Here is a 13,950-nt window from a genome sequence, read left to right as displayed (position 1 = left end):
CACACACACACACACACACACACATTCATGCATGTTGTAATTGCAATAGCATCAAGTTGCTACAGTGTACAGTAACCTCCATCCAGGACCCTGACCCAGTCAATCACCTTCTATTAGCTTAGCTATGTATATGTACAGACCCAGCTGTGGGGTCTTAACCTTGCTTATCTCACACAAGCATAGCCTGGTCTATTGGTGTAATATCTTGTGCATACCCTGCATAATTACAGCAAGTATTCAATTCTAGTATGAGAGCATATTTCAGTGAGTTACTGTTGGCTTTCAGCGATTCAGTGATATCTGTCTGCTTACAGGAAGAAGAGATTCTGTTCTGCCTTTTTTTGTATGTGCATTTTCAGCATTACAGACAATGGTTCTTTCAGAAAAGTCATTGAATCAATGTGAGAAATCGAGAAATGAATGTGCATGACAGATGACAATTTCCACGCTATTTTCTTGTGATCCTTTCAGCTCAAAGGCTTTTTTCTTTTTGACTGCTCAGATTTTGAAATTGCCATATTGACTAAGTTACAAGAGCAATTCCCTAATTCAGCAACCAGTAACCAAATGTAGATAGATATGTGTGCGTGTGTGTGTGCGTGCGTGCGTGCGTGCGTGCGTGCGTGCGCGCGCGCGCGCGCGCAAATTAGTTTAGGCATGCCGGGCACAGGGATCAAAAGGGAACAGAAGTTTTGTTCCTCTGTGACAACATGTCTATCTGGCCCTCAGTATCAATGAATCAATCAAATGTATAATCCATGCCATCATTGAGGGGTCCTTAGCATCTTGTCTGTCTGTTTGTGTAGTATACATTATGTGTATGTGTGTATACATGCATATGTAAATGAATCTCACCTGCAGCATGAGTTCACAGTCATCACGACCGACAAAGATCATTTCTCGGGGGAGGCGGTGGCGAGTCCCCCCGCTGTTCACCAGAAACCAAGAGGTCACACTCATCTCTGCTTTCTGCTACTGGCTTTGGTACACACCTAGCGGGTAACACAGTAGCATCATAGTATCATAATCACACTTTATATTTGAAATACATGAAACAAAAACAACAACATACTGTAAGAACTGCTTGGTTTGTCAAGCGCTCCTTACTACTAGGGTGGTAGTGTTTGGTGAAAATAATAGCTGAATCCATCTTGTCCTAAGGACAGCTGAATTATGTCAACATACAAGTGGTTGAAATATTCGAAAATTGTATGGCAGAAAAATACCAAGTTGGGCTAGTAGTACACACCTCTGGTCCAAAAAGCTCACTGCTGACAGCACGTCACGTTTAGGCCATCCTGAGAGAGGAGAGGAGACAAGAAAGAGGAGATTTTAGTTTGTTTGTTTCACTTGTAGTCAGGGAAGGAAACAAGGAGCTGATACTGAATGTGAGAATCACATATTGATGTACACTGTACAGACATTTTTTACATGAGAAACAAAAAAGAGAGCGATTAAAATGCAACAAAAAACATTAAGAAAAGAAGAAAGGACAAAACAGGAGCCGCAAAGCAATAAGCAGAGGTTGGAGTACGAATTTATAATCCAAACATTTGGTCTTGCCTTATTTGTTTTTCGCTGGCAGAGAGAATGAGTGAGGGGTCTGTCTTGCAGCGTGATGTGATGTCTGACTGTCTAAGCCTGGGAAATGATGCTAAGCTAGCTTGCTATCCACATCCTCTCATTCTCTCTCCAACTCTCTTCTCGCTCTCTCACCCTGATCATTGCCAGATGCCGGAGGAGGAAGTGATGTAGGAATGTTGGCTGAACTCCCTAGCAGGACGTTTGTTTTCCCTCCCTCCTCCCCTCTCTCTCCTCCTTCAGATGAGCTGGAAAGGAGGTCAAACGCTGCCCCTCTCCTACTCTCTAACTGCCCAGGCCAAGAGAACAACTTTAAACAAAAGATAATAACTGGCTCGCTGGCTGTATTAAATGAATAATTAACTGTCTGAACAACTGGTTGGCTGAGTGACTGACTGACTGTTTGGCTGGCAGAACGGCTGACTGACGACTGACTTGCAAGCTGACTGAATAACAGCTGGCTGTATATTTTGTATACTGACTTGACTGACTGACTGACTGCCTGCCTGCCTGTTGATGTGAAAACTGATTGCCATTTGGCCTTTTCAACACAGATCCATGTGATAAATGCTACTGTAAGTGGAACACATTCTCCAAATGTACCAGATCAGTAGTGGAAAGAAGCCATCAGCTGTTCTTTACTTATGAAATGCCTCGCAGTGTTGCAATGAGTGCAGCTTTTATTCATTTAAATAAATCCTTATTTCAATTCTTAACACATTTCACTGAAAAAAACATTTTTGGTGGCTTTTATGCATTTTATTGAGAGGACAGTAGGTTGACAGGAAATGGGGAGAGAGATGGGGAGCGACACGCAGCAAAGGCTGTTGGGATTGGGACTCGAACCCGTGACACGCTGTCAGTCTACACTGAGCCTCAGCCTAGGTGCCTGGACCGCTACGCCAGTGGCCCAGGCCCATTTCACTGAATCTTTTGACGGTAATCACTGCAAGCAACAGGAGCCGTCAGAGGTAGAAAGTGCCCCGTCAGGCCCATCAGACGCAGAATTAACGATTATTGAGCTAAACCCTTGCACCCCTGCCCTCTTAAGTACTAAGAAAGCCCACATCAATAATCCTTAGTGTAAACTTTTAATCAGCTGCACATGCACACCTCTGGCTCTAGTCTGTTTGAAGCTGTCACAAATGTACGCGACCACAGAAAATCCCAACAACAGCCATTCCTTAAGGAAATAGTTTTATGTCTAGATTTTACAATGACAAGCAAGGCAAAATAGAGTAATGTGGAAACTCTCATTGTCCCACTGTTTTAATGTTATATGGGGGCTAGGCTACAGTGAGAGTAGGCCTACCGCATTGTTTAGTAGAGCTAACCTACACAGAAATACAAGAGCATAGTACCCATAGTATACCATTACACTATAATTACTTGTGGTGTGCCCTCCCCTCTGTAACCAAGGCATTAGAAGGCTAGCTGGCTCATTAACCACTGTATACCCACCACAGAATGCAAAGTTAAGGAGAATGTGGTCAAGGGGCCTGGGCCTGGCAATGTTTCATACCAGTCTGTGTGTCACTAAAACCCTCTCACTATCACACATCAAAGACCTTTCACACAGCTGGGGAACACAGTGCACAGAGACAGACAGAGTTGGTCCATCCATACTTACGTTGCTATCAATATAGATTGCTGATTAGCACAACAGACACATGCGTCCATGTCCATATCTTAGCATGATTTATTATTAGACATTTTCATTACACAAGTGCTTGCGTAATGAAGTACAGACCTACAGACATGAATGCTGCACAGCAGTGTGCCTTTATTGGTCTCCTACAGTGGGTGGGATGCAAAGTAGACCAGATCAAAAGAGACATGAGGCAGACAGACAAGCCAACTTACCATGTTGTAACACAAAGTTAGCTTGGCACAAAACTAAATGTAGAAACATAATTATGTATATCATGAACTTTGTGTAATGGTGTAGAACATCTAGAACCAACATAGCTTGTGGTTTGCTAAACAAATTCAAGTAATTACTTAACAAAAAAATAACGCAGATAACACCTATAGAAATGTAACATATTTCCCCTTGCAGGGTCAAGTCAGTCAACCAGGTCTCCTGTCAAAAATCCTTAACAAAGACACTGACAAAAAGACGGACTTGCCATCCTTAGAGTCTCACTGCCAGCGGGGCTAAAACATCAAACATGCTAATAATTTTCTGCTTAATATTTTGCTCAAAAGATGAATAAAAAACATGGCTATGTTGTACAACAACAACTGCAATAGTTTTGACTCAACTCCACTCCACTCTGGAAGGCAGCATCCTGGCTGGGGGTGATGGGACAAATAATGACTTCATAGTTTGGCAGGAATTCACACAATCCCAAGACCTCCACATTCTCTCTCTCTCGCACACACGCATGCACACACACACACACACACACACACACACACACCACACACACCACACACACCACACACACCACACACACACACACACACACACACACACACACACACACACACACACACACACACACAGTGAGTGAAAGAGTGGGATTATTCTAAAATGACTGTGGATTCTTTGTATGGAGGAGATGGCCTGAGAGAGACGTGTGGTGGCCGTTTCCTGTGGTGGACAAAGCGCGCTCATCTTTGAATCCACAGGAAATTTGACAGTGACGGTTAATTTGCTGACTGTATGAAACTAATGGGAAACCATGTGTAGTCTACACTGTAGTCCAACCACTGAAACGCTGAAAAAAGTTGTTGGAGAATCAATTACATTTATTAGCAGAGCCGGATATACTGTATGTCAAAGTCATCGACAAAATCATAAATGTCAGCATAATCACATCTGTGCTCTGATATAAAATATAACAGTACGGCCTCTTGTGAGAAATTTGTTGTGTACATGGCATGCCAAATATAGTGAAATAGCCCAATGCAATTTCCACCAAATGTACGCCTACTTTTGCCAAAAGCTTGCCTATTTTCACAGAATGTTCGCCTATCATGACATGCCCAGAATGGGGACAAAACATTATCATTCATTACAATGATTATGATTCATAAAACACTGATGCAGAAGAAGTGATTCTGGGAAAATCAACTCGTTTACAAACAAGCATAATCCTAAAATAATTAAACCCAACTAGCATTTTTTAAAGTTGCATTACAGTCAGTGAGCTAAGCTGTTGGGAAATGCAGCTTGAAAGCAGCCCTGTGTGGAGTAATTGGAATGATCCACGTTGACTAATCCTGTGTATAGCTAAGAGAATGTTTCCATTCTCCATTGAAATGTGATGTTTGGTAAGCACAGTTCACTTTAACAACTAAAATCTCTTCCCTCCACTCCCAGCAAGCCAATCACAGACATACTCACAGGAAGTGACGAGATTGAGAGCGGGTTCACTCAGTGATGTAGGCTATGTCTAATACGCTTGCCTGCTGGGTCGCATGGCTACTGCCGCCAACGTGTGTGTGGGGGAGGAGGGGTTTCCAGATGATGCAACAGCTGGTTAACTGTCCACTCTGTCCATCTCTCTCTCTCTCTCTCTCTCCCCCTCTCTCTCTCTCATTCTCTAAACTCCTAAATGGTCACATCACAGCAACGCCCCTGGATAGCTGACTCACACCAACTCACAGCACTCTAACAGCAGCTGTGTGTAGCATAGAATACACGTTGGCTGTGCGCGCACACAGCCACACACACACACACATGCACACGCACACGCACACACGCACACACACACACACACACACAGCGAATGAGGGGCGTAGGTGAAGTGATAAGACAAAACAAAACAGGGACAGAGAGAGACAACAGAGCTAACTCACTTCCACATGCCTCTATGATGCAGAACCTAGCTTTGGCCCAACAAGGGTGCGGCAGTTCTGACTGCAATGTAAAATGTAACCCAATGTCAATGAATGTACTACACTAAAACATACCAAATGTGTTTGGATGGCGATCTGTAAAAAGCCCATGAAGTAAATGACATGCTTTGGCTGTGTGCCTCCACTAAGCCTGTAAGCTGAGCATGGAGTCAGACACACTTATGGAGAAAACAACATAACAGATACATTCTGTATACTGTAGGGCTTCACTTTGAATGATCCTTTTTTTTCCCAATGAGAAACCTGAGCCAGTTGGGTTCAGCTGGACCCTGTCAGTAATGGACATAAAATGCATACATTAATCAATACTCTTCTTTGAGCCATGGAGCTATAAGAGAAATAATTAGCCAATTGCTTGAACAAAATGAACAAAAAGAACAGATGGCCTGAGTCCCACACAAAAAGATGATTAACTATTAACCAGTAGTCTATTCCAAATGGACTTCAAAGTCAATTAGAAAGCTCTTTGTAATGACTAATTTGTATTTTATTGTGTATGTTCATGTCACTCGCGAAAAACAGATTGATAACTAACTGAACAATGCACACTGTTCAGTTGAAGACCAGTTATTTTCTGCAAATGATATGGTCGATGATTTGAGAACATAATGGGGGACTAGGCCCTGGGGGGCGGCCGGCTAGACAGAACAAAAAAGATAACAGAAAAAACGGCAACCTCCGAACAGACAGGCAGCCTACTAGACCGATAGACAGACAAAGGTTTGTCTCTAGTCCCCAGTGAGTCTATACTGTAGATGTAGGCATGGAAATACACAGTAGAAGAGGCATACAGAATCCGATTCATACAGTCTATTATCCCTCTCCAAAAAACCCTGACAATAGACAACAGATCCTGCTGCACTTGTACCAAGATGAATATCAACTGTTAGTTATACAGGCTGAATCTTGTCCTTCATTGAGCAGGATGTTAATCTTGCTCTAGAATCTCATACATGTAATTGAGTGCTGAACTGTGCCATCTTTCTTAGCGTCTACAATTTCTGGGTTAGAAAAGCCCATTAAGTTATCATGGTTTTGGGAGGCTAGGCTTACTTGGAAAATGTTGGGTAGTTCGTGTCTTGTGCGGTGTTTCTCCAGAAATAGGTGGTGTGTGTGTGCAATGTGCATGTGTGCGACTGTGCGTACATACATTATACAGCCAAATCGAGGCATATAGCCTATATTTACATGTACACGTATATGGAAAGACTGACCAAATCTGTCCCCTCATCTCACCTTGGATTACAACTACAGTATAAGAGGTTAATAATAGAGGTGGATCATTCCATTTTGTGGTTTTCCTGATCTAAATAGAATGGTGCTAGAGTTATTTCCATTACATGGAATGTCATTCTACGACTGCATGATTTAATTTGACATTTGAATCAAGTTGGCCTACTTTTACATATGCTCATCATACTGTAAGTAAGACACTAGCACATCATTCAGATTGTCATTTCAGGCATCTTCGAGAAAGACAATCCATTGCCCTGTCTAGTCATGCAAACTCTAAAAGCCAATACTGTAGTTTATAGTTCCTATTGTCTGCAACTGGAGGGTAAAATACATTAAGACTCGACTTGGAGGGTAGCAGAAGTAAATGAGAAAGAATGCTTTGTTGGCAAGCCTTCCACACACGCACGCACACACGCACACGCACGCACACACACGCACACGCACACGCACACGCACACACACACACACACACACACACACACCATGACAATGTCTCCATACAGTCTTGCTCTTCAGACCTCTTCAATAGCCTCCTCGGTCACCTTTCTTTGACATTAATGTAATCTGCCTATGGAGGACCTCAGGTCGATGTTGGTTCTCTGTTGTGCTCCTCTGTTAGTATTTTGTTATATATAAGCTTGTTTCACCAACATGATATTCAGGAATCAGGATTACTTAAAAAATCACAATAATATCACAATCTTGTTTCTGTCATTCTGTGTAACAATATTATGAGGAGTCAGCTAGCTTCTAGTTAATTTAATTTAAGCAACAGACAATATTTCTCTCTCTTATACACAATTTTTCACCTTGCTCATATCTAAAAAATAATTACTCTGAAAATGCGAAAGAGAGGTCAGCATTTTTGCATGAGTCAGGGCCCATGGGTCTGTCTCTGGGGGTGGTGGACCTACACGACGATAGTCCAAAGAGTCTCATTTATTATGACAGCATCACAGCTCATAACAGCAAACCATAAATCATTATGGCCTCATAATCCCACACAAAGTGTGCGGAAAATATGCGTGCATATGGACAGTCCATCTCCACTCCTGATCCACTTGCTAGACTACTGAGTGCCAGTGCGTGCTCGCGCGTGTGCATGCGTGTGTAAACTAACGCACTAGAATGCTACATAGGGGGAAAAGATGTCTTGTGTAGCAGAATATACCATATGGCACTGAAAGGCGGCCACATGTGCATCACATGAGCAGTTGGACAGAGTAACAAACAAACACCTCCATTTATGCAGAATCCATCCTGCCTGATTGATGGCCATCACCAGACAAAACACCCTGCACAACACTAGCCTTAAGACACAGGCCCCAGCACATGTTCAGTGACCCCAATACATCCCTTGGCCTAGAGACCTACATTATGGACATTAACTATTCATAAGCTTACGAGCATTTAGGATGTCTTTGAGCTATATTAGAAATTGTATGTTTCCATTTAAAGGTAGGACAACAGGGACAACTAGTTAAAAGGACCACCGAAATGGAAGAGATGCAAGATGAAGGCTCAGCGTTAACACTTGCTATGCATCCCATCTCTATAATGCATTGTATACACACTTATAAGGCTTTACAATCTGCTTATGACTCTGTATAATTATAAATAATCATAATGCTTTATAACTATAATAATAACAATATAAAGCATTTTATAATGACTTATACGTTCAAGACAAGTATAATAATATTTCATAATTGCTGGACATAGACATTTGTTTTTGCAAGTATCGTTAGTGTATTATAATTGGCATAATTTTAATACATTATAATATGTTATAATCCTATATTAAAATTGCCTAGAGGTTGGGTTGATGGTGGGTGGGCGATGCACGTCACTAACGTGGGCGCACCGTTGCTCCAATCTGCACCAAGCTTGAGTCAGACACAAACACTGTTCAGGGGTCTGGCATGAGAATAGTCACACCAGGGCCCCCCAGGTGCCCAGTCAGGGGGCCCAAAGTGCTCTGTTTCTCCAGTCCGTACCCAAACTTGGCACAAACACTGTTCAGGGGTCTGGCATGAGAATAGTCACACCAAAAAACTAAACTGCACACATACAACAGCAGTGTTACAGCATTCCTCTGATTAGTGCAATATATGACTAGATTTTATCTAGTGTATTATATACACTATATATATACTCACTATTATAATGCATTATAGTGTGATTATAAGTCACTATAAGTGGTCATTTGGTGCTTTAAGTTAAATATATTGCTGAAAGTGTAGGCAGAAACATTGTGTCTTCTTCTTGCACAAATTGAATGCTATCTTAAGCACCCAATGACCATTATAAAATGTTATGTATATTGATGATATAAATATCCTTGTTCGCTTATACAGAGCTTGGGTTTACCAGGGTGGACTTCATCCATTCTCCTTCCAATGTTTTCTGAATGTTGGAGCAGGGCAGATTTAGCTACATCGAATTGCTAAATGTATAGCATATTTATTGTTCATGAAAATGCCAAATTTATAACAAAGGTAAGGTTTTTAATATTATTTGATTACTTTCAAGCATTTAAAACTATCTGTTGCCCTGTCTTTAAGCACTCTTTAAAACAACACTGTTGTTGCTATGGGGGATAAAAGCTGAAACCTTTACAGTACACAGACAGCAACAACAGATTATCAGTATCTATGGATTACTGAAACATAATGCTATGCACAGTACTGTCTGGTACTCGTCATTGTCACTCTAAGAAGAGGTGACGGGTTGAATCCTCAGATAAACTTGAAGGTACCGTCTGCAAATCAGGAATCGGTCTGAATAAAGAACTGTAAGGGGCAAATTATTATCCTCTGGAGTCGCCAATACCTCCTATGGCCATATTTTGTATTTTAAAGCAAAATGCCAGAGGGTGGAGCATTTATAATCACAGGGACATTGTGCTGATATCAACAAAGTGAATTAAGCAGCAAAACATGAAGAAAGAAATGCCACATTAGACGTCAGACAGAACTAATAGATATACTGTATATTTTGCCTCTAGTCCAACTCTATTCGAACACCCACAGCCCTATAAATACACGGCTTAACAAAGCACATTTCAGAGTGTTGGATCAAAGCTTGCTCCAGGGCAACCTCCTATACAGGCACCTGATTGGCTTCTCTGACCTGAACTGATAATGACTTACGTCTCTTGGCCCCTTAACCACAACCTGGTGTCCCTGTTTTGGGCATGCAACTTTTCCCTCCAAAGTATTTAAGTTTTTCAAAAATAGAGAAAATAGCACGCAGAACTACATGACCTTGTAGATGGGATGTTTTCGCCACGCGACACAATTTTAGGGCAAATTGTAAAATAGGTCTTAAGTGGTTAACAGTGATGTTAGTGTTGTGGCCAACATTGTCAGGTGCTTTAAAGCTGCCCATAGCAATGGCCTCAGTCAGATAAAAATAGTGAAACTTCTCACCCTGGCATCCACACTGGCACTAGTGGAGGGAAAAACATCCACGCTAGAATAACAGGACGATCAGCGGGCCCCATGGTGAGAGACAGAGATGGAAAGTAACCAAATATAAGATCGATATGCAGAGTGGAAACAAACGGAAAGTAATGGAAACTACATGACAAGTGGAATAGTGCTACACCCCAAAACAGATGTGAAAGATATTCGACATCATTTGTTATTCTTCAAAACTTTAATATGGGGGAGAAAAAGCCAGAGTGGACAGCCACACCCGCCATGTTCCAAAACAAGGGAGAGGCAGAGGAAGGATGGTGCTGAAAAACCTCTTGAAGACCTTGTTGCATCAAGTTTCACTTCTGTTTTTGTGCTCTCCCCCGCGTACGCCTCACTCCGTCTGGAGATCTTCCCTGCACTCTTCTCTCTCGTCTCTCCCTCGCTCTCTCGTCCTTGATCTGGGTCTCACTCTAGTTTTGCATGCACAACCTCATGACCCTTATAATGTTTCTACTCTGGCAGACTACAGCACAGACGTGAATTCTAAATTTAGACACAAACACCCTGGTACAACAACACTTTTGACCTCACACATAGAATAGAAATAGAATAGAATAGAATAGAATAGAATAGAATAGAATAGAATAGAATCTTTCCAAATTACTTTCCTCTTTGGAACAAACAATCCCCCCTGACCGCTGAAGTAAAATGAACTCACTTCCTAAGCTTCCTACCACACACAATGGCCATGGACTGGCCGGACATCAAAGTCCTGCAGCACCAACCAACAGAGGACAAAATAGGTTGTTGTTATTATTGAAGGATCCCTGCCCCAAACTACTACACATTTAAACGGCTTGGTAGGTCAGAGTCACTTTTGTTAAACAGAGACCCCCTTGAAAAACATTCAGAAGGAAGCAGTACGTTGTTGCAGATCAATCCCACACATCCTGAAGTTTATCCTTTTTTTTTTTACTGATATTTGATTGACAGGAAAGCATGTAAGCTAGTACACCGTGATGTAAGCTATGGAGCATGACTTTTCTCAAGCTTGTCGTAATGACGTTATCATCTGTAACCCAGAAGTGTGGGAGAGTGCACTGTGTGTGTGCACGCACAGAGACACATTATGGAGGTTTAGGCTGCTGCTGGGTGTAGGCTAGCCAAGGCTCCTGATACTTTGTGCACTTTGCTTTCCAAGAGCTTTGCAACCGTCCCGTGACACTGACACATGTTTTTAAAAATGCAACTGCCTGCAGCCCTGCCTGTAACTACGGGCCAGCGGTTACACTGGCAGGAAGGGAAAGATGTAGAGAGAGCGAGAGAGAGAGAGAGAGAGAGAGAGAGAGAGAGAGAGAGAGAGAGAGAGAGAGGGAGAAAAGGAGGGGAAAGGGGAAAATGGCAAAGCAGGAGTGGATCATATTATCAGCTCATTCTATGGCTCAAACCCAAAAACTTTGAATTCTTACAGCTGAAGGAGGGGGAGGAGGGGCCTAGTAGACAACAGTCTGATGTGCAACCTACTGCTGTCCAACTCTCCATGAACACAACTCTAATACATGAAATTAATACAGCCCTATTCTTTATTGGCATTTTGAAGAAGCACAGTATAGGAGTTCATCATAATCAGGAGGAGTCAAATTTAAAATAAAACAATATGACATAAATCATTTTAAATTGTCCACTGTTGAGATTGGAAATCTCTTTGAGGTGGACTAATGTATAACAATGAAACAATCTATTAATTGGTCGTTAGACCACATGATAAGGCTCAGCCAGCCTAATGAGTAAAGGGTTTTGGATTCAGCATATTCCACAGTAGCCTAATCCGTATTTATTTATTCATGAACATAAACAAGATCTTTAGTTCTTAACAACTGGACAGCCATACAGGTTTGGGCTGAGGTGTTTACATCTGAAGCACCTCTCTGCTTGCATGTCAAAGTTTTCAATATGATGATGGAAGCAAAATATACAACTCCACACACAAAGAGGACGGATGCAATATAGGCCAGCTCCATCTGCCCCAGGAAAACAAAGCCCCCTGTACAGGACGAGGGGGTAGGGATTTGGGAAAACGCAATATAGCCAGATATACACACATCCTACATCTAGACAATAATAAGGATATAAGTATAGGCAGTGGCAATATAAATGGACTTGAGCGACCTAAATGTTTTTCAAATGAGATAAATAGAAATAATGATGTGTGACCACCGGCTTCACTGATGTGCATCCTCTGGATAGCTTCAATGTGGCTAGAGTGAGGAAATAACATGATGTCGACGAAAGAACGATAAATAATAATAGCCCCGATTAAACCAATGTGATCAGTTTATATACAGATGTAATGTAACAATGTGGCGAGGATGTGTCTCTGTGCAAAGGCGGAGTAGCTATTATAATAATCATGCTGTATGCTGACAATAGTGTGCAGTTCAGTGTCCATCCATGGCCAGTGTGTTTATCATTTATAAGCGTTAGCATCCATGCGTTTGCAGACCTTTGCAAGAAGAATATTACCTTTTAACATTTAAACCCCACGCACGGCACTCAGCATACAATTTGTAGGGGATTTTTTTTTAACTGTCGAATCATCTCTTGGGAGTATCGCATTTTAAAAGGATTACTATATCAACATCCTAATCCCGAGGTATCACTAGATGGGACATAACAAAACAAAGTCGTTTCTCTTTGGTTGTAAGCTTCGTTGTGCATATTTCTAGAGAGCATGCATGTCTCTTACCCTTCTGAGCTGTTCTTTCTTGTTATTGAAGCGATGGCTCCCCTCTATAACCTATATATCCAAAGTGTGTCTGTCTGTGTGTGTATGTGGGTAGGTGCCCAGCCCTGTGTGCGTCTGCTCTCACTCCCTCAGTTGCTCAGCAATAACGCTATTCCCTGTTCATGCTCATAGCGGGCAGAATGCTACAGCCTCATCACCACCAGCGGTCCGTCAATTTACATACTCTTTTTTTAACACGCTCGTCAAGTTTGCCTAAAAAAAACATAGCGTTTGACTTCCGGTTCATGGACTTCAACATAAAATCACGTTGATTAATAAGTTATGTAAGGGATCATTGTCGCCGCGCCGGTAGTTGTTGAGAAATAATGTATTTCTCAACAACTACCGCGCGGCGACAATTATCCCGCTACACGTCTAATAAACACATGAATAAATTGACCCAAAAGTAACAACAAAACAAAGTATTTCCTTGCTTATAGCAATGAAAGTATATTATAAATACACATACCAGTGTAGACTGTAGACATAAACTGGCCATTAAAAAAAACGTTTGGTAGTTGTAGGGTAGAAAGAATGCCATAAAAAACTCAAGGACTGAATATTAGGTCAGCATAATTTTACATGCCTGCCGTCTGACAATGTGTTCTATTATGAAAATATACAATTCATAAATTTACTTTAAAATAGACAGGCGTTGTAGTGCCAAGGTGCTAAAGCTATTTGTGTTCGAGCCATATTTGTTCCAAAAGCCTTCCACATACCTACTGTAACCGTAATAATAGCAAAAGTTGTAAATCTTTGCCTAAATATTATTTAATATGTGTACCGTCTAAAATAACCACATTTTTTTGCACCTTGGCTTGGAGAGGCTGCTGAGAGAAATAAGCAACAGATAGTAGCCTACCATCTGTTGAAATGTAGCCAATTATGATATAGTTGTAGTTATAGTTTTCTTTTGTTGTTTGCTCCTCTACGCATGTAGTGTATTTGTGTACTTAGAAAAGTGCATTTGAGATATAATTATTATTATAACAGTATTATTATCAGATCTTACTTTGAAGAGTTCACCAACCGGAGGTGAAATGCTTACTACTGGGC

At 41.5% G+C, this 13,950-nt stretch overlaps 1 protein-coding gene across 7 annotated transcripts in view; it reads right to left on the bottom strand.

Annotated features, from left to right (window-relative positions):
• The window catches only part of cep170aa (centrosomal protein 170Aa), a 63,074-nt gene extending 50,075 nt beyond the window's left edge, over nt 1–12,999 (bottom strand). For all 7 annotated transcript variants that reach the window (XM_084077291.1, XM_084077294.1, XM_084077292.1 and 4 more), the window contains exons 1-3: nt 12,853–12,999; nt 1,250–1,298; nt 856–992 (exon numbers count right to left, since the gene is read on the bottom strand). In XM_084077291.1, the coding sequence (XP_083933417.1) occupies nt 856–960 (105 nt within the window). In that variant the 5' untranslated portion in view covers nt 961–992; nt 1,250–1,298; nt 12,853–12,999. The remainder of the gene's footprint in view (nt 1–855; nt 993–1,249; nt 1,299–12,852) is intronic.
• Nucleotides 13,000–13,950: the final 951 nt, after the last annotated feature.

Source organism: Gymnoscopelus microlampas, assembly GCF_963454915.1.
Source record: "Gymnoscopelus microlampas genome assembly, chromosome: 13".
Classification (NCBI taxonomy): domain Eukaryota; kingdom Metazoa; phylum Chordata; class Actinopteri; order Myctophiformes; family Myctophidae; genus Gymnoscopelus; species Gymnoscopelus microlampas.
Note: the sequence above shows the minus strand (reverse complement) of the source record. Positions and strands in the feature narration are given on the sequence as shown.